Source organism: Epinephelus moara, chromosome 19 (assembly GCF_006386435.1).
Source record: "Epinephelus moara isolate mb chromosome 19, YSFRI_EMoa_1.0, whole genome shotgun sequence".
Taxonomy (NCBI): domain Eukaryota; kingdom Metazoa; phylum Chordata; class Actinopteri; order Perciformes; family Serranidae; genus Epinephelus; species Epinephelus moara.
The window spans coordinates 36,668,607-36,688,682 of NC_065524.1; the positions used below are offsets into that span (position 1 = coordinate 36,668,607).

The 20,076-nt window shown below is 40.8% G+C and overlaps 1 protein-coding gene across 2 annotated transcripts in view; it reads left to right on the forward strand.

The window, feature by feature from the left end:
- Nucleotides 1-19,250, forward strand: part of gfra1a (gdnf family receptor alpha 1a) — a 177,560-nt gene extending 158,310 nt beyond the window's left edge. For both annotated transcript variants that reach the window (XM_050071297.1, XM_050071298.1), the window contains 2 exons: nt 9,661-9,708; nt 14,768-19,250. In XM_050071297.1, the coding sequence (XP_049927254.1) occupies nt 9,661-9,708; nt 14,768-14,920 (201 nt within the window). In that variant the 3' untranslated portion in view covers nt 14,921-19,250. The remainder of the gene's footprint in view (nt 1-9,660; nt 9,709-14,767) is intronic.
- Nucleotides 19,251-20,076: the final 826 nt, after the last annotated feature.

The following is a 20,076-nucleotide window of genomic DNA, read 5'->3' on the forward strand; positions in this document are numbered from 1 at the left end:
TAACAGACAGTTAATTAAATACTCCAATTTGACAAACAGTTTTGATCATAATAAAGATCAACTGAATGGACACTGACATCTCACTGTTTTGTTTTCCAAAAGTACTCACTGTAAATACTATAATGATTCAAGTAATAGGTAATACCTGAAACAGTTCTACTATAAGTGATTCTAAAATGTGAAATAATGTGTCATGATTATTGTTATAAAGCATTATGAATAATTATGAGTGCATATAATTCTAATTAGAAAGTGCTAAAAGGAGATTATAATGTATTAAAGATGTGTCCATAATGCATTTTGGCAATATATCCTCATACAATGGTTTGCATGATATCTGAGAAATGAGCACTCCACAAATGATCTTTTGACCCTAAGTACTTAAAATGAAGTTACATACTTTATGCAAAGTTACATAAGTTAGGTTTAGGAAGAGAAACATGGTTCAGCATTGTAATGTTATCTACATAATGTAAAGTTCAGTACTTAATGTAATGTTACGTAGGTTAGGTTTAGTCAAGTTAAGTTACGTAGGTTAATTTTAGGAAAACAACATGACTGGGCATCATCATGTTACGTACTTAACATAAAGTCTTGTACTAAATGTAAAGTTACGTAAGTAAGGTTTGGAGAAAAAAAAACATGGTTTAGCATCGTAACATTACGTACTTAACGTAAAGTTCAGTACTTAACATAAACTACAAAAATAAGGTTTAGGAAAAGAAACCAGGTTGAGCATTGTAATGTTACGTACTTAACATAAAGTTACATAGGTTAGGTTTAGGAAAAAAAAACATCCCTGAGCATCATCATCTTACTAAGTTAACATATAGTCTAGTATTTAACGTAAAGTTAAGTAAGGTTTAGGGAAAACAAACATGCCTGGGCATCATTACATCATTATCATTACCTTACGTACTTGACATAAAGTCTAGTACTAAACGTAAAGTTACGTAAGGTTTAGAGAAGAAAAACACATGGTTGAGCATCATGATGTTACGTAACGTAAAGTTCAGTACTTAACATAAACTACAAAAATAAGGTTTAGGACAAGAAACCAGGTTGAGCATTGTAATGTTACGTACTTAACGTAAAGTTACGTCGGCTAGGTTTAGAGAAAAAAAACATGGTTGAGCAGCGTAATGTTATGTACCTATAAAGTTATGTAGGTTAAGTTTTGTCAAGTCAAATTAGTTAGGTTTGGTGTAGAAAAAACATGCCTGGGCATCATCATGTTATGTACTTAACATTAAGTCTAGCAATTAACGTAAAGTCACGTAAGTAAGGTTTAGAGAAAAAAAACATGGTTGAGCATCGTAATGTTATGTACTTAACGTAAAGTTACTTAGGTTAGGTTTAGAAAAAACAAATATGCCTGGGCATCATCATGTTACGTACTTAACATCAAGTCTAGCGTTCACGTAAAGATATATATGTTAGGTTCAGGAAAAGAAACATGGTGATGACGTACCTTATAATGACTCAAAGTTTGCTTGGTTTCAACCAGGACATGAACACCGGTCTCCTGGGGGACAGTCCTGTGTTGTTTGACCCATCCATGACCTCAACCTGTCTGCTTATATGACCTTTTGCTCTTTATAATTAATACTTCCTTCTTTACTCCAATCAGTGCATTGGTGACATGATCATAGCCTCCCTGATTACATGGGTTAGTAAGAATAACCAGCTCATGACTATGTGGGTTGTCTACAGATGATGGTGCATTGGTATGCATAAGAACAACCTGATTATAGACATGGGCATCACAGAAGCTTTTACCAAAAGTTGCAGTTAGTCAGTTGCTAAGATCACACTAAACTGGGTACTTGACTAAAACCAGAAAACAATTAACAAAACACAAATGTCATTAACAGACTAAAATGAATTTACTCGCATCCACATCAGCTAACGATCTAGAACAGACATTAGTGTCCTGCTAAATCTATATTTGTTTGCTAGTTTTTAATATGTTTGATGCTGCGTTTTTGTAGATAAAGCAGCAGATCTTGTGTTACAAAAGACAAACTCTTGGTTCCATAGTGGCCTGTGTACAGTGAAATTATATTGGATATTCTGTAAAATTAGAATGCAGGAAAAAGGCATTGTGTTTGTAACACAATAGAGTGTTTTTAACACTGACTTTAATTCATCCTCCAACACCTGAGGAAAAATATATACGTAGAGAGATAGATAGATGCAGGCATACAGTCCTGCAGATATTGTAGACAGAAGCAATTACACACAAATGCAAGTGCACTGGCTCGCTGACACACACACACACACACATATACACAGTGTGTTCTGATAATGAGCTTTGGTGGTGTACTGGTGCGTGTGTGCTGTTGGCGCTGCTCTGATAACATGTCAAGTACAAGTTAATGAGAGAGTTGTGTTAAACCACTTTTCTAGTGTGTGTACAACTCCTCAGTATACTAGAGTGTAGCTGCGTGTGTGTTTGTGTACTATATAATTGTGTGTCGGCAGAAAGAAAGGCTATGCTCTCGTAACGACACACTCGAGGGACGGGCCTGTGAGAGGATTCACTCCACTCTTCTCATTGATCTCTCTTTTACACACACACACACTCACATACACACACATGCAGAATAATACCCATTAACCAGCGACTCAGAACCTCTCCTCTTCAGCCAATGACAGCCCGGCAACACTTAAGGCAGTGTGTTTACCTCGGCTTGAAAGAAAAGAATCAAAGAAAGACAGAAAACAAAGTGGAAGGTGAAACCAGTTAAGAGCTCCAGAGCTCCCAGTGAGATCTTTTTGAGGAAAAACCACCTTCCCTTTTGTCAGTGTTCTCAAATTGAGTCTGACTCCTTTGTGAAACGTTCAGACAACACGAGGAAAGTGTTTCTGACTGTTAGCTTCAAACTAAATTAGAGGAGATCCAGTTCTTTATTTTTGTCTCCTACACCTGAACTAAAGAGTGCAGTTCCTTTTCTTTTTAGCCGTGATAGCAGCAAGGGGTCGGCCGACTGGTTCAGACTGAAATATCTCAGCAGCTGTTGGATAGATTGACATAAAACTTTGCCCAGACATTCAGAAGATAGACGATAAATCCTCTCCACCTCTGACAGGTTGAGATTGTTTTAAGGCTAGCCGCCAGAAGAAAATGTTGGCACTGTACGTTTCTGTAAACCACAAATACGTTGCATTTGTACATTTCATACGTATTACATCAATGCTTTTGAGTTTATTTAATGCATGTCATGAGCGTAAATTGACACACCATCCTTGTGCGTCCAAAAGTGAAACAGGAGGGTACCTAGTGTGTCAGATTTTGACGTGGAGGGCCTCTGACTAAGCGCTGGTATTTGACGAGTTGCAAGATGCCTGCCAAGATGCAGACCACTGCAGATCACTCTTCAAGACTAACAAACAACAAAAGAGGTTAAGTTTTGGCTATGCATCAATGTTCTTCCTGCGGCTTTTTAGGCCACAAACGTGGGTGTTTTTCTGCTGGGAAAGAATGCCATGAAAACTGGTGTTTTTCGGCAAAATCAAGATCTTTCACTAATCATAACCAGGTGGTTTTTGTGCCTAAACTTAACCGTATCTTAACCACAGAGGTGTTGAAATGTTAAGAAATGTTAAGTTTTACCGTACCTGCTACATAATAACATGTAAATTGTATTCATGGTTTGCAGAGACATAAAGTGCCAACATTTTTGCCATTGGGCTGCATTTTAACCACCATCTCTTTGGTGCCAATGCAGTTAAATGACTCCACTTATCCTGTGAAATATCTCAACATCTACTCTCAAGATTGGCACATTTGGTACAGAGATTCATTGGTTCCAGATATCACATGACTGTTAATCCTCTGGCTTTTTATCGACCACCACCATCAGGTCGAAATTTCAGTTTGTCCAGTACTTTGGTTTTAAGCCCCAGCTGTATCAAACCCACTCGCCAGAAAAAATGTTGGCATTGTACATTCCTGCAACCACAGATAAGTTACAGTTGGATGTTATTATGTAGCAGATAAGATGACACTTTCCAGACAGGGGTGACCATACAAGAGGGGGTGGAGCATTATGGGATAGGCGACTACCAGGACTGGTACCAGTGAGATGCCCTGTGGGGCAAAGGACTTCCAAAACACTCAAGTCTAGTCAAGGCTCATGGCTTTATTTCACACCTGTGGAAATGTCAGAAACCTTGAAGCAGTGAAAGGAGCAGCAGCATCATATCAAGGTTAAAAAATCAAAGTTATGAAATTTCTCAATCCCATTTTCCAGGTCTGGAAAAGTTATGGAATTAGTGAAAAATCCGTGGGGTGGCTGGGCTGGAGGAAACTCATTTCAGGCACTTGTATTCACAATCTCATTCTTTCGGTCACTACCCAGAGCTCATGACTATAGGTGAGGGTTGGGACGTAGATGGACCAGTAAATCGAAAGGTTCACCTTCCGGCTCAGCTCCCTCTTCACTACAGATGCCGCCCCAAACTGCCAATCAATCTCACACTCCAGTCTACCCTCACTCGTGAACAAGACCCCGAAATACTTTAACTCCCTCGCTTGACGCAGCAACTCTCTCCCAACCTCATGACAAAAATTAAAGTGATGCACAAGATAAAAGAGTTAAAATGCTGAAATCAAACATAATGTTTATAAATGTAATGCATCCATGGTTTGCAGAAAAGTGCAATGCCAATATTTTCTTCTAGCGACTGGGCTGCATATTTTGTGTTTTGTGCTAAATAGCAAATGTTACCATGCGAACATGCTAAACTAAGATGGTGAACATGGTAAACATTACAACTGCAGATCAGCTGCATTTTAAAGTCTGTCGACGGTAGCATTCAGCTCGAAGCTCAGCATCACTTAAATGTTATCCTGGCTTTAGTTTATCTTTTTTTCTCTGCATTGTCTTTGTGTGAACGTAAAGCAAGTGAGAAGAAGCCTCCTTCTTCCTCTTCCTCCTGAGTTTTAGAGGAAATTAAAACTCTAGAAGGGCTCCTTTTCCTTTTTTCCATTACTCAACAGAGCTAGTTGGTCCCACGGCAAACAAACCACAGATAAAACAACATATACACACACAAATGCTGGCATGGAGAGGATACATACACACAGTTTACAAGCCCCAGGGCTCCATGCGCCTGTTCTTATGAATATAGTTGACTCCCAAGCGGGCAGGAAGTGCCCCGGACAAATATGGAAATCTACCACATGCTAATGTGACTTTTCAGAACAGGGAGATATTAGGCAAATCCAAAACACGTGGACACAAGGCAGGAATATATATATCTGAATATGTTGACATCAAAATTTTGTTAGTTGGAAATAAGCATTGCAGTTGTTCTATATTAAAGGTTTACAAAGTTTACATGGGCATGTAATCACAAGCAATGCTTTCACAGCATGTATAGTAAGTGTGAGCTAATTTAGAGAGTCTGTTCTCCTAAATTACACAAAAATTTGGCTTCATTTGCCAGATGTTAAGATACTGTATGGATGACATGGATATATTAAGACCTCAAGTGCTTGCATGGTTAGACAGAAGTAAGTGTAATGCTGCATGTTAGTTTTAAATCAAGATGAATATTAAATCTTTTACAGCATCAGAAGAAACGTAATATATATTTAGTTTTCTGGTGGTGTAACAGGTGCTATTAGGACCAATTTACAGCACAAAGGAGACATGGAACAGTTGGTAATGATGTTTACTCTAACAACTTAGCAGGTACAGGGCAGAGCTACTCAGCGGCACACAATACAGTTCAACACTCCAGCAAAGTCTCTCCACAAAATCCTTTACAGTCCAGCTGGTTTGGCAGGCCAAACCAGGCCGGAAGGCAGGTCAGTGAGTGGTGGCATTAACACAGTTCAAACACAGTTCAGTTCAATAACAGGCAACAGTACCATGGAGGAGGCAGGGGACGTAGCTGTGGAGACAAAAGAACCAGGTAAATACACAGTGCAAATAGATGAACCGGTCAGGGACAGGTAGAGAGTAGGTCGAGGCCAAGTGGAGAGTCAAGAAGCCAGCAGCTAAGTACTCACAGGATGCACACACAATGGCAGGTGTGGTGACACGGTGAAAATCTCAAGTAACCAGACTGCAACACTCGGAGCATCGTTGTCAGATGGTAACACCAAACAGCCACAGGCAAACAGGAACCAAGTGACGCAGAAGCAGGTCTTGTGGTTGGGGATAGAAGGCTGGAGAGTTTGGCGGGAATCAGAAGAAGCAGGCAAGTTAGAAGCAGGGAGGGTCGGCAACGAGCAATCAGTCTGGAATAAAGTGTTTGAGAGTGCATGAGTGACAATCTGACAGAGTGTCTGTGAGGCTGGGGTATGTGCACTGGCTGAGTGTAATGAGGAACAGGTGAACTGAGTTGCCTTGATGAGGTGCAGGAAACCAGGGTGAATGGAAAATAACGGACTGATGGCTGGGTGAGTGGGCGTGCAGATCTGTGACAGGTGATGTGTTTGTCTATGTGTTTAAAGACCTTTTAGAAGTGAAAGACAGACAGGTTTGTGTTTTGAGTGGTGGTTATTTTGGGATTATCTTGACCCTTTTGTTTACATCGGGATCACAGATTGTGCCATTAATTTTATCACTTATTACATGAAGACTAGTCTTCTAAAAAAAAATCAACCTCTAAACTGCTGAATGTGTTAGTTTTGAATCATGGTGGAGACATTATGACAGTAGAAACATTTGCAGTGGCAGATGGAGCCTGACTCCTAAATGGAATCTACATCCTAAGATTCACTTGCGTACAATTTAAATTTCCAAATGTTTTGCTGTGAAACCCTCAAAGTGCCCCCAGGATTTAAGACTTTAGCCACAAGCTGTAAAAGTTTATTATCATTATGATCTCTCAGTGTTTCTATCGGAAATGTTTTAAACTTTTAATGCATCTGAACGATGACTCCTAACACAGATGGGACCTCATCATGCAAAACAAACTCATGTAAGAGTGGTGTTTAGTCATCATGTTCCTCCGACCACGTTTATTTTCTGCTACCATGTTTGGAATTCTTGGCTTGTTCTTTTGTTTGGTTCTTTAAACAGAGTCCTGCAAATACACCATGATTTATAGACATCATTCCACCCAAGCTTTGGCTTCTTTTTCTTTGGTTTAGTGAAGCAAAGGTGTAATAACAGAATACACTTTCTCACTTTCTGTATTATTATGCCGGCTACATCCTGTACATCCCTATTTTTGGTCTGAATTCACGATACTGTATACTGGAGCCATTTATTATTCTGTCACACCTACAGCCTGAGCACACACACACACATACACACACATAAATAACCAGGAGCCAAAACTGGAGTTGCATTCACTTACAGCATCTATCCTGAGAGCAGAGAGTCAGTGTGCAGGTCATTAGAGGCAAAGGAGAAAATCTTCTCTTAAGCCACAAACTCCTACACAAAGTCTTAATCAGATGCCTTATTTACCAAACACGGAACATAAACATGAGATGTTCAGACGCTGATTACAAGGCCCGCGCTGCAAATCAACAAATCAACTCATCGCAGGCTCGCAATCAACACAAGTGGTAATCACTTTTGCCTTTTACCAAATTTACCTGGAGAGCAAGGACACAGAGGAGAGAATGAAGATTACCAATGTGATGCGTCGTCACTGATCAAAGGTCATGTTTATTTGCGCACTGGTCTGTTTTTTTCTCTGTTCATGGCTTGATTGCACACATTCTTTCCATACAACCTTACAATCACCTTAAACTAGAGTAAGGCCTCGAACGCACAGCTATAGTTAGAGCTTTTCAATGAGGTGCATAAAGTCATGTCTGTTTCATAGATAGATAGATAGATAGATAGATAGATAGATAGATAGATAGATAGATAGATAGATAGATAGATAGATAGGTTGGTTGGTTGGTTGGTTGGTAGGTAGGTAGGTAGGTAGGTAGGTAGGTAGGTACATAGATAGATAGTCCATCTCAGTGGAAATTTATGGGGCGTCGGTAGCATACTGGATAGTGCCGGCGCCCCATGTATAGAGGCACTGCCTTGCTGCAGCGGCCGTGGGTTCGAATCCGGCTCATGGCCCTTTAATACATGTCAGTCCCCACTCTCTCTCTGTCTCCCCATTTCACCTTCTGTCCTGTCAATAAAGGCAAAAAAAAGCCAATAAAAATATTGTTTTAAAAAAAGAAAGAAATTTATCTTTGGCTTCTCTCAAAAAATGTGTGTGAACTCATCGATCTGAGCTCGACTCAAGCCGGCTGATGGTGTCACCTGCAACTCAGCTGGTCAAATCACCAGCGGTTGGTTTTAGAACGTTAAGATCGTCACCTGCTTCAACAGCCAAATGGCTTCCAGTGAAGACCGCAGTTGCTTTGTCCCCACCAAGCCCTCTGTTTCCGTCCTCACATTGGCTGGTGTTAGATGGTGGGTCGCTGCTGCTGCTCGCTGTATGTGCTTATGCCCCGCCCACACACACATTCTCACTGACTGATTAATTAGCACTGGGTATTTATATTATTGAGGCATATTTATTATAAATACAGTCCATCTGATGCTCATTTTGATTCTGTTTGTCACCATTTCATCACTAATACAAACACAACTGTAGCCAGCATCTCACTATCACTATCCTCATTCATATTTTAAGAAGCTACAAATTACATTCAGCCACAAGTCTGAAAAGCTGCAAATCAGAACAGAAGTACAGAGAGTTGTTGCATAGAGATGATACACCGTCTCATCTAGTTGCATTGGTGTGAACCGGCAGGTTTATAGAACGTTGGAGAACAGCACATTGCAAGAAAGTGCCTGTTTCAACTTGTGTTTCTAGACTTTAGATGACTGAACATTTAACGATCTTAATCAGAAATCACACGAGTCATTTTGAAACAAAAAAATTACAACCCATGCTGTAACATTAACATTCCACTATTACTACACAGTAAGTTACAAGTAAAAAAGCAGTCAAGCAATTGTGATGGATCACAGAGAAAACCTCTAACCTTCATTTACACACGTGAAAATGTGTATGTGTGTGTGAGACAGACTCAAAGACGGTGTGTCTGAGCGTGCGACAGCCACTGAATGATAAATCTGAGATGAAATCAGAGTCTGGGTTTGACTGTCCCTCTGTGCTCAGGCTCACTCCTCTCCTCCTCCTCTCACTGAATATATCAGAGGCTTTAAAAGTTTAACAGGCTCTCAGGGTAAACTGTCCAAGGTTACTGTAGTTTTTCCAATTTAGCTTTAGTCCCCAATCTGTTTTTATGATCAGATCAGCGCCGAGCTTCCATAAACGTACACATTGAATATGATGGTTATTTGAAGTTTAGTCACAGTGTTTGAACACTGATGCCTGTGTGCTGTTTGTACCTGTTGTGTAAACGTATTGACGGGATGTTTTCAGCCTGATTAGACGGTAGACTGTTCCATCGATTGTTGATCAAAGCAAATTAATTACTGCAGATCATCGGTGAACTTTCACTCCAGTCTCAGCGTGATGTTAAAATACTGTTGTGCTGTGATGTAGCATGCAAACTTCAAGGAATGAGGTATCCTTGAAGCTACAAAATGACATGTCACGTTTGTCATTTTGATCATTTTCATAAACAAAATCATCAACACAAACATGCATCTTTTTGGGGATTATTTGTGATGTTATTTGATTCAGATTCTTTGCGTCTTTTTGTTGCAGGCACAGAAATTGAAGTCAAACTCGACTGTTGATGGCGTCTTCTGTGTGGTAAGTTTGTCGTCAATGACACATTCAAACACACAACACACAAAATGTTTTACTTTCAACTAGACTTCTGGTTAAAAAGCAGCTATAATACAAAGTGGGACTGAATGAAATACCTGAAGATATGACATAAGAGTGAGGTGAGTTTCAAAGAATGTACCTGTCGGTTCATTTTTCTGTTCCCTCAAGACTTTCTTGTAAGCGATTTTCAGAGTAAACCTTTCCAAACTTTCTTGCTTCTTTGTTACAAATGTTTTGCAGTTAGAAAGGGTTCTTGTGAGTCAGCCCAATCGGAATTTTCTGGGCATTCTTGAGCCTCTTTCCCACTGGACAAAAACCCACTAACACCCACTGACATCTGGCTTTTTGTCTTCAGTGGGAAAGGTTATAGTTGGCATTCATTCCCAGGACAAGTGAATCTGCACTAGTCACAGGATTCTATTGGCTTCAGCTCTGATTCACTCTGAATGACACTCGCATAGACATGCTAATATTTGCCCCTTTTCCAGCACAATTTAATGATGCATCGCCACGGATTCCATCCATTCCCCTCCAAGCAGCATCCTCCCGACTTAATCAGCACTGAGTGTGAAAGAGAGACCGAACTGTAACAGATATGAAATGAAGTAACCACCGTAACATCTTCACCGGCCTCTGTGCTGCTTTCTGCTGTTTATTAGGCTGTTTTTCAATGTGTTTGTGACATCAGACATGACACACAAGAAACAATCAAACAAAGAAAAAAAGGAGAAAGTCATACTCTACTGGCAGTGGAAAGGATTAAAAAAGCATTACCTCTTGCACTCCACCCCCATTTTGTAGCAAAAACGCCTAAAAATGACATACCCAAATTAAAATGACTGTAGCTTCTGAACCGCTCTGACTACATGCATGCATGAGGTCTTGCCAGAAAGAAAACTTTCTGAAGTTTCTTGTGAAAGTGTCAGAAACACTCTAGGAGATACAGAGACAGAGTAGTGGGCCTCTGAAGGCAGTAAATAATTGAAGATTTTGCCAGTGGGCCTCTGAAGGCAGTAAATAATTGAAGATTTTGCCAAAAATAAAATAAAAAATGTTTTTCATGATGAATAACTGTCTGTGGCTTCATCTGAGCAGGTAAATGACACTGTGGGGCTGTAGGCACACTATCAATGAACATGTGTTTCAAATTTGAAGAAGACTGCTCAAAGTATGATCATTCTACAGTGTTTTTACCATGAAAAGATCCAGGCGGAGCTCCAAATGACAAGTCGGTTACTCAGCTTCAAAATAGTACTATCAGTGATCAAACAACACTCAGCCAGCTTCAAACATTGTACCTTATTGAAATCAGGTGTGATTATGATAGCTGATGTTGTTTATGACACAGAAACACCATCATATATCACCTAATAAAGCCATATGAAACGTAAAAAGTTATGATCCCACTTTCTAGACGGTGTATCTCAGCCAAAAATAGTGGTAGGAGTGAGACTCTTACCTTTTATAAAACAGCTAAGTCCCCGCTAACAGCTCCAGTAATCCTCTAACTTTTCCCATCGAAAAATGGCATGACATGACTTGTCACCACTCATCGCGATTTTGGACTATGTGTGTTTAGGCTGCTCTGGTGCGAAACACATAATAAATAAAAGAAAAACCATGTTATTATTGAAAAGTCGAGAGCTTCCTGAATCCGGCAATACCAAACATCACATGGTTTGATGACGCAGTGCGCCTGGGAGGTACCATTTAACAGAGGAGGAGGGGAGCGAGGACGTCGGCGTCCTGGCGGAGTTAGAGAGGTTAAACACATGAATATGGGAGCGATCTCTTGCTCACCTGGTAGAGAGTGAGGACGACACTCAGTGAGCCATAGCTGCTGCAAAGGGGTCAGACTATATGAGGCACACACTCTGTCTCTCGGCAGCTTCCCTGTCATTACAGGCAAAAACTGCCCAAGAAATAGTCTTAAAAAAAAAAAAAAAAAAAAAAAAAAAAACAAGACTGCATATGCACACTAACACCTCTTTTAGATAGTCATGTGCTAGCTTAGCTTGGGCTTTGGTTTGGGATTTGCATTTCCATTACAATAGAGCTATTGCCCCTGCCTTATTTCCCAGCTCCCTTCTTCCAGCCCCCTTGTTCCAACTTCACCCATCTTCCATCTACACTCTGTTGCAACCTCAGCTACACACCTGTAATGTTGTGTGACTGCGTCTTGCAGGGTTGTGAGGCTATCATAGCGACAAAATCCATCCACAGACAGACAGACGTATAAACATCTGGCAAAGTACACAAAATGGCTTCTGTGGTCGTTCCTGCTACAGTAGATGTCCCAAGGATCCCATTTTGTCACGATGACACACACACACAGACTCAAAGTGAAAACAATACCCGCCCCGCTGTCACAGCTGGTAAAGATAAGTGCAGTGACAAACTGCTTGTCTTGAACATGTTTGAAGTCTTGTCAGACAGATCTTTGCAGTGCACCTGGATATTATATATTGTTGGCACACTGTGATCACAACTGTTATCAAACAACTGCAGTGTGTCTTTAATTTGGGAAAAATATCACAGCCTCTAACAACCTGGACACAACCTGTGTTGGGAGATGAGCTCTCAAACCATTTTATATCCAAAAACAATTTCATTAAACACCACAGCACGATTGCTGGAGCTATCAAATAATCACAAACACTAATCCGACCTGGCTGTTGGAAGTCTGTGACCTCCCTCTGACTGTGATTGCCACGGCAATCCTTCCCGCCTCCTTTGTAAACTCCTGGTCTTTGTAGTTCCTTTGAGGCTGAAATGGGATTGTTGCTTATCGGGTGGCTTTTAAAGTTCACTGTAAATGTCATTGTACAATAATAAGGCACTGTTATGCACTGGACTGACATTTAATAGAGGCAGGGACAGGTCTGGGGGAGATGACCCAGCAGTTAGCTTGCAGCTTTATTAGCAAGCCAACGACCGGTGGTGAAGCTCATATACACATGTACTTACACATCGTGGCACATGCAAACGCACACACACACACACACACACACACACACATACTTTTAAGCTTTGGCATTTCAGTTACAAAAACAACCTTTTGGTTTTTTACTGAGTCATACCACATGAATATGTTTAAGAGTTTTTATAGGTGATATTACTGAATTAAACAGTCGTGAAGTGTGCCACATTCTGCACGCATGAATTAAACCCCAACCTAAAGTCCACTTCATGTCCCAGTGGGTATAAGTCGCTGGCACTGGCAGAGAAATCAAAAAGACTCCCTCCAGTGTGTGATGCATAAGGAAACAAAGACCTAAATACCTCAAAATGTTTGATGCTTGAAATGTTGGCAGCGTTTTATGTTATTGTTGTCGGGTGTTTTTCCTCATCATTTATCAAGCTGTCATGGAAACGATCGGAGAGTCTGCTCTGGACGGGATCCAGAGGCACCTGCCACAGCTGATTCATGAAACTCTCTCATGCCACAATCTGGACATTCAAGTCAGCTAGTTGTCTCTGGATGTACATGTTTTCCAAGACAATGTGAGGTGAATGTTAGAGCTGTGAAAGAGAGGGAACTGATATAATCTCACCTTTGTGGAGTGTTTGCTTCAGGGTTCACTATTTTTCCCCAAAAACTATTCATCCGTATATATTGGTATTTTTGATATTTAAAAAGTGTTCTGTAAAGTGACTTTGGTGCATAAATCAGCAGTTCAGGTGCAGGGCAGAGGGGTAATTTGACTTTTCTCTAACCCTGCCTGCTCAGGTACATCTGTCAGGCTGTACATTTTGTATGGTTTACAATTCAACTGTGGAGTATTTGCCCTCCAAAGTTTGTCACAAAAGATTCTCTTTTTTTTAGTGGTTGAAATTATTGTCACTGCAAGATCTGAACACGTTGAACTAGTGGCATTGCATACATGGTTTGGTTGGAAAATCTGTCTCCAGATGACTCTTAAAAGTGTCCAGCTGACTCGTGTGTAAATCAGAAAAGAGTTGTTATTATGGATTTGATAGCTACATAACTGATAGCACAATGCCGCAATGCTGTAATGGTGCAACCATCAGTAATTCTTAGGCTTCTGTCCGAGGTAAAAAGTCAGCATCATGCTTTGTGCTGAAGACATTGGAGTAGTTCTTATATTCCATGGAGGAGCAAGTTAGCCCGAGAAGGCTTTCCAATCAGGGACTGAGTACACTTAAAGGGATAGTGCACCCAAAAATGAAAATTCAGCCATTATCTACTCACCCATATGCCGAGGGAGGCTCAGGTGAAGTTTTAGAGTCCTCACACTTGCGGAGATCCAAGGGGAGAGGAGGTAGCAACACAACTCCACGTAATGGAGACAGTCAGAGCTACAGGCTACAATGANCTACCTCCTCTCCCCTTGGATCTCTGCAAGGGATGTGAGGACTCTAAAACATCACCTGAGCCTCCCTCGGCATATGGGTGAGTGGATAATGGCTGAATTTTCATTTTTGGGTGCACTATCCCTTTAATCCCAAAGTCCAGGTCGTTTGATTAGTGTGAACACTGTGTACCCTACCTGGACAAGGTTCATCGATTCTTACTTGAATCGACTTGAAAAGGTGGTCATGGGTTTGGTTCATGTGTACTCGGGTACGGTTCACGTCAGGTGTGGAAACCAACTGTGCCAAAATATGGAAGTGGACTGCTATGTAACGCAAGTAGCAGTTGGAGAGAAGAGTTGTTAAGGCATTTCTCAGTGACGCTGGTCTCCTCTGAAATCTCAATGTGCGCGCAGAATGCGTCGATCTCCAGCTTCCTCCCACAGTCCAAAGACATGCAGGTTAATTGGTGACTCTAAATTGTCCGTAGGTGTGAATGTGAGTGTGACTGGTTGTCTGTCTCTATGTGTCAGCCCTGCGATAGTCTGGTGACCTGTCCAGGATGAACCCCGTCTCTCAACCCCAGGATGAGCAGACTCTGATAATTAATGAATGAATGATACTAATAATCGATAAAAAGGAAACTGGAAGGAATGATTCCCCTTGGGCTGTATTTTAAATACTAACCACCTTCACTCCTGTTTCTGTCTGTCTGTGTCTCTCTCAGGACCCTCAAATAGACGGTCCCAGTACGTCCAACGCCATCTTGAGAAACTCGGCTGTCTCCAGACGGCCCGCAGGCCTGGCCTCTCTGCTGCCCCCGCTGCTCTGGCTGTGCTACTGCAGCCTGCTGGAGCTGTCCTCGCCGGGCGTCTTGTAGCCTCGCCGCTTCACAGCAACAAACAACGGACTGACAAACACACATTTGTATAAAAGAAAAAGCAAAACAAGAAATTATATCCTTTCTTCTCAGTAATACCTGTTGTACTTTTAGTTCCCTCTGGATTCTATCTCTATTTTGATTCCTACTTTGATTTTTTTATGAATTTTGTTGTTTTATTATTTCGGATTTTTTTTGCATTGCAGCTGTGTGCTAAAATGGTGATCTACTACAAGTGTTAACTCAGTCTGGCTGTGTGTTCCCTTTGGGTTAGTTGGAAAAAAAAGGGATTTAAAGCTTCTGTGTTGCTCTCTCGGGCAGAAATAAGAAAATACTCGAGGACTACATTCCAATAAACCACAGCTGGTGGCTCTTGGAAAGGTACACACTGTAAATTAGCATCGATTTTCACAGTCGTCAACTCAGTTTTCACCCATGTCTGTTTGTGTGTTGAGGCTATAGGTGGGATCTTTTGCTCAAAAGTCACAGTCAGTTCAGTAACGGCTACATTTTATCACTTGGGCAGCCTTTTCGGTGTTATTCAGTCTCCTCTGTGGTTTGTGTATGTTTTGATAATGACGTGATCTGGTATTTTACATTTTTACGAAAGGTCCATTTGGATTTTTTTTCCTGACAAAAAAATGTCACTAGAAAGCCTTTTTCTTTCAGGGTGAACACCAATAACTTGAAACATTAGAGAAGCTAGAACATCTGCGCCCGAGCCGTCTTTACTGTAGCTCATACTGAACACATGTCGCCGCTGGCAAAAGCACACAGGCAAAGACCCACAAACACATACTGCACATTTTCACACAATCAGACAAAAACACAAAGAAACACACACACACAGCGCCAGGCTTTCCGCTCCCTTTTTTTTTTACACCAACAGAGCGACACTCAGAGATCACAGGACAGTAGGTGATACGCTGCTGTGGATGGCTGAATCCACTCCACTCATTAGTGATTGTACATACTTGTAACTGTTAGAAGTCCAAGCCATGTTCAGGGTTTCTCTGCAGAAGGTGACAGAGAAGCTGCTGCAGTTTCACCTGAATGATTTCTTTGTTTTTTAGTTTCGATGTACTTTGCTGCACTGCGTCCACAAAAACAAGAGCTGAGGAAAAAAAAAAAAGCTTATTGTTGTAGAGTATATTCAGCGGTAACTCCATCGCACCGAAGCTCAAAGCATCCTTTTCTGTCAGTTCAGTGTTACGACTTATTGCCTCAATTGTGAAACTGTCGACACGTGTTTGGGGAGGGAGCGATCACTTGATTATGACTGTTTGCTCAGCCCCACTACCCTCGCTTACCGCCACTTTAACTGTCAGGTATTCCAGTATAGCATGCATGCAGTTTACCATAATAACTGTGACAGAGTTGCTGCTTGAATTTGGTGGTCATTTTAAGAATAATTGGCCTTTGATTTCTGATAGAAGTGGACATAAGCACCCTTCTAAATTTAGCTGGTGACCAGTTTTGACAGCTTATAGGACAAGGATTTTTGTTACGCATTTGACTTTTATTTCATAAATACCAACCCAAGCGCCAACATTGTACATTTCCACAGATATGCAGATATGTCACATTTGTTTGTTCTGCAATGCTATATCGTAGGCAACTGGACTTGCTTGAGTTTCTTGAAGACATTTCACCTCTCATCCAAGAAGCTTCTTCAGTTGTAACAGACTGGTGCAGAGTCACATGTGTAGGTAGATTTAGGCACAAAAAACATTTAGTTATGGTTTGGAAAAGATCATGTTTAGGCTTAAAACCCATGGCTTTGGTGGCACAATCTTGGCCGGAGAAGCCACCAATGTCTCCAGTGATATTTGGTTCAAGATGTCAAGTGCTTTTCGTGGCACTATCCCCGCTAGAAAAACAGGGACATGTTGCTAAAAAGCCACTGAAAATGCAGCGAGGACTTGGCATGTTTCTTGACTAGGTGTCAAACCATCGTCCAGCTCATACCATGTCACTTTAGAAACGTTTATATGTATTAAACGTACATGTAACGTGTAATGTATTTGTCGACTGACTTTGAGGATGAGGACTAACTGATGGGTTTGACAAACCTGCCCAGCAGTTGACGTTCCAGGCTTGTTCTAACATAACTTGTAACCCCACTTAATAATGTAGTTAGCCATGATCTGCCAAGACATTCTCACTCCCAGCTTAACAAATACCAATACTTGGTCAGTGGCCATCAAGCTACGATACTCTAGGTGTTGGACGTGTCAGGAATGGTGTGTATATTTCTGCTTTTTTCATGCAGTGTTTTTTTCCAAAATAAACTTTTGTGTTTACAGGAAGTGTACGGTTTCCAGTCCTTACATGCGTAAACATTGGTTTAGTTTGTATTTAGGTTTAGGGAACAAAAGTACTCAGTTAGGTGGGGTACGGAGGCTTTATAGTTACGTAGTTAGAATAACTCAATCTCGACTTTTAGTGTCACAAAGGACACAAACAAGAATAAACAGCTGTCTCCTGGATGAAAGTCCTGTATTTGTTTGACCCATCCATCTACCCCACTCCTCTCTCTACGCAGACTTTCACACTCTTTATACTAAGTGTGTCAGTTGTTCTGGCTAGCCAATGTTGCTGTGGATGGGTTTACATTGGAGTTAGCTGAAAGCTGCGTGGGTCTCGTACAGAGGCTAAAGGGTGCCTCGTGTGTTGGTGTCAGACACCAAGGGCCACTGACCAAGCGTTGGTGTTTGAAGAGTAGGGATTGAGAATGGGTGGGATCTGCTCTTGGGTTTGGAAGTAATGCTATGGTATACAGTATATGGTATATAGCTGCATAGTTACAGTAACTCAATGTTGACTTTAAGTTTCACACGGGACACTAACAGCTGTCTCCTGGGTGAAAGTCCTGTATTTGTTTGACAATTCATCCACCCCAACCTCCTCTCTACATGGACTTTCTCACTCTATATACAGTGTGTTGTTCTGGGCATCTAATGGGTTTACATTGGAGATAGCTGAAAGCCCGGTGCGTCTCATACGGACACTAAAGGGTGCCTTGTGTGTTAGTATCGGACACCAAAGGCCACAGACCAAGTGTTGGTGTTGGAAGAGTTGGAAGTGAGAACCAGTGGGATCTGCTCCTTGGCTTTGGAAGTAACGCTATGGAACTACTGTAGCTAGAATGTGAATTATCAAAGTGTGCTAACGTAGCAGCCGGGAACTCGCACTCTGCATCCGAACCGTGTACTTCTGGATAGGTTAAAGAATGCAACAACATCCTCTTTGTTTCCATTTCTGCATGCTGATTGGACGACAAAGCCGCTCTGCTTACAAACAGTAGCAAAATTCCAACTCAAGAATCGGGTTCGGGTGGAGGGGCTCAGCAAACAGTCAACTCTGTCTTGTTATGAAACCGACTGTGGCAAACACGTGACATGTGACTTATGTACTGTATGTAAATCGTTCAAGCATTTTGTATGTCTGCTCCCAAGGACTGCTGGGAAAACAAAAAAGCCACAGCATCGCAAATCACGTTCAGCTCTCGCATCTGTCCTCATCAGCTTCTCAGATGGAGGCGTGTGGTTTTTCAATTCTCCTCAGAGTAAATACACTTCCCCTACGACACACGATCGAGACGTTTACATCCATCACTGTGGCATGTTCAGCAAGTTACTTTAGCCATCCGGACACAGACAGGAGCATTTACGACACGCTGCTTGGGTTTATGTAGCTTCTCAAAACATGATTAATGTATAGTAGAACTTAAATGTTATTTACCAAGCATAAACATGGTATATGCACTGTATGTACTTGGCTGAAACTATAAATTGGACAAATAAATGTCTGATGATATTCTATTCCAGAGCATTGTGAGCTATTTTGACATTCAGATACAACATAGAGTACATTGAATAAACCAGAATATTGTTTTTTATAACAACTTGTGTGTATATTTCTCCCAGTATGTACATGATTATGAAATATTATTGCATCTGAGAAAGAGGATATCAATGTAACTCTCCTACTGTAGTTATACAGGACTGTATTTCCTAAGCATATTGTTTTGTACCATAGCCCCATTTATGATGTTGCTTACATATAGTATTTGGTTTTTTGGCTAAGATTTGAACTTATTTTTCTATCTTTTACTAATTGTTTTTGCTGTTTTGATGAGTTGAACTGAACGAGGTGGGTCGGGCACAGACAACTCATACTTACATTGTTCAACTGTTCAGTCCTGTTGCTCTTATTATTTTGGTTTTACTGCCAAAATAATTAGGTTGACAATATTGAGAAGTTGAGCAAGAAGGAAAATTGTCATTGCATGGTGATTGAGAAGGAAATAAAGCGATGTTTGAAGACAGATATATTCTATACCATACCACTGAAGGCTTTTTTATGGTATATCTGACCAGAGTTGGGAAAAGTCCTGCAGATTAAATGTGTGCAGTTTGGAGGGAAAGTTAAAGAGATGTGTTTTGAGTTGCTACTAGGGGTGTAACAGTTCATGAAATTTATGGTTCGGTTCAACACGATACAGTGGGGTCTCGGTATGGTACGTTTTCCATGCAGCACCCTAACCCTAACCCACACAGCAGAAACCAGAAATGCCGATTTTTTTATTTTATTTTATTGATTTTTCCGTTTGTGGTTGAATTAATTTATTTATAAAAACTAACATTATGATTTATTTGTCTTTGAACAATGGAGGTATACCTCACTGACCCATTTTCTGGGGTGTCTTTTTGGCACTATATGAAACAAAAACAGACCCTTTTTCAAAAACACAGTACTGTAAACAAATGCCAGAGAAATGTCCGTATTTTGTTGGTTTTGTTTAATGCATTGAAACAAATACCACAATTTGGGCTTTTGTTTTTTTTTGTACATGGCAGGAATTCTGATTTGGCAGACTATTGTAACGGGGCTCGAATATATTAAGAACATTTGTGCAGCCTGCGTCATCCACTAGAGATACTCAACTTGCAGCAAATGGATAGGGTGCCAGGTGGCTTGCTGATCATTTTCTAATTCACAAAAAAATTCAAATTATTTAATTATATTTTAATTCCTTTAAAGAAATACCTACCCAGTCGCTGACATTGTACGTTTTTTCAAGGTACAGATATGTCACATTTGTATGTTATTATAAAGCGAATGTGTTGAAACTTTAGTGTTTAGATTTAGAC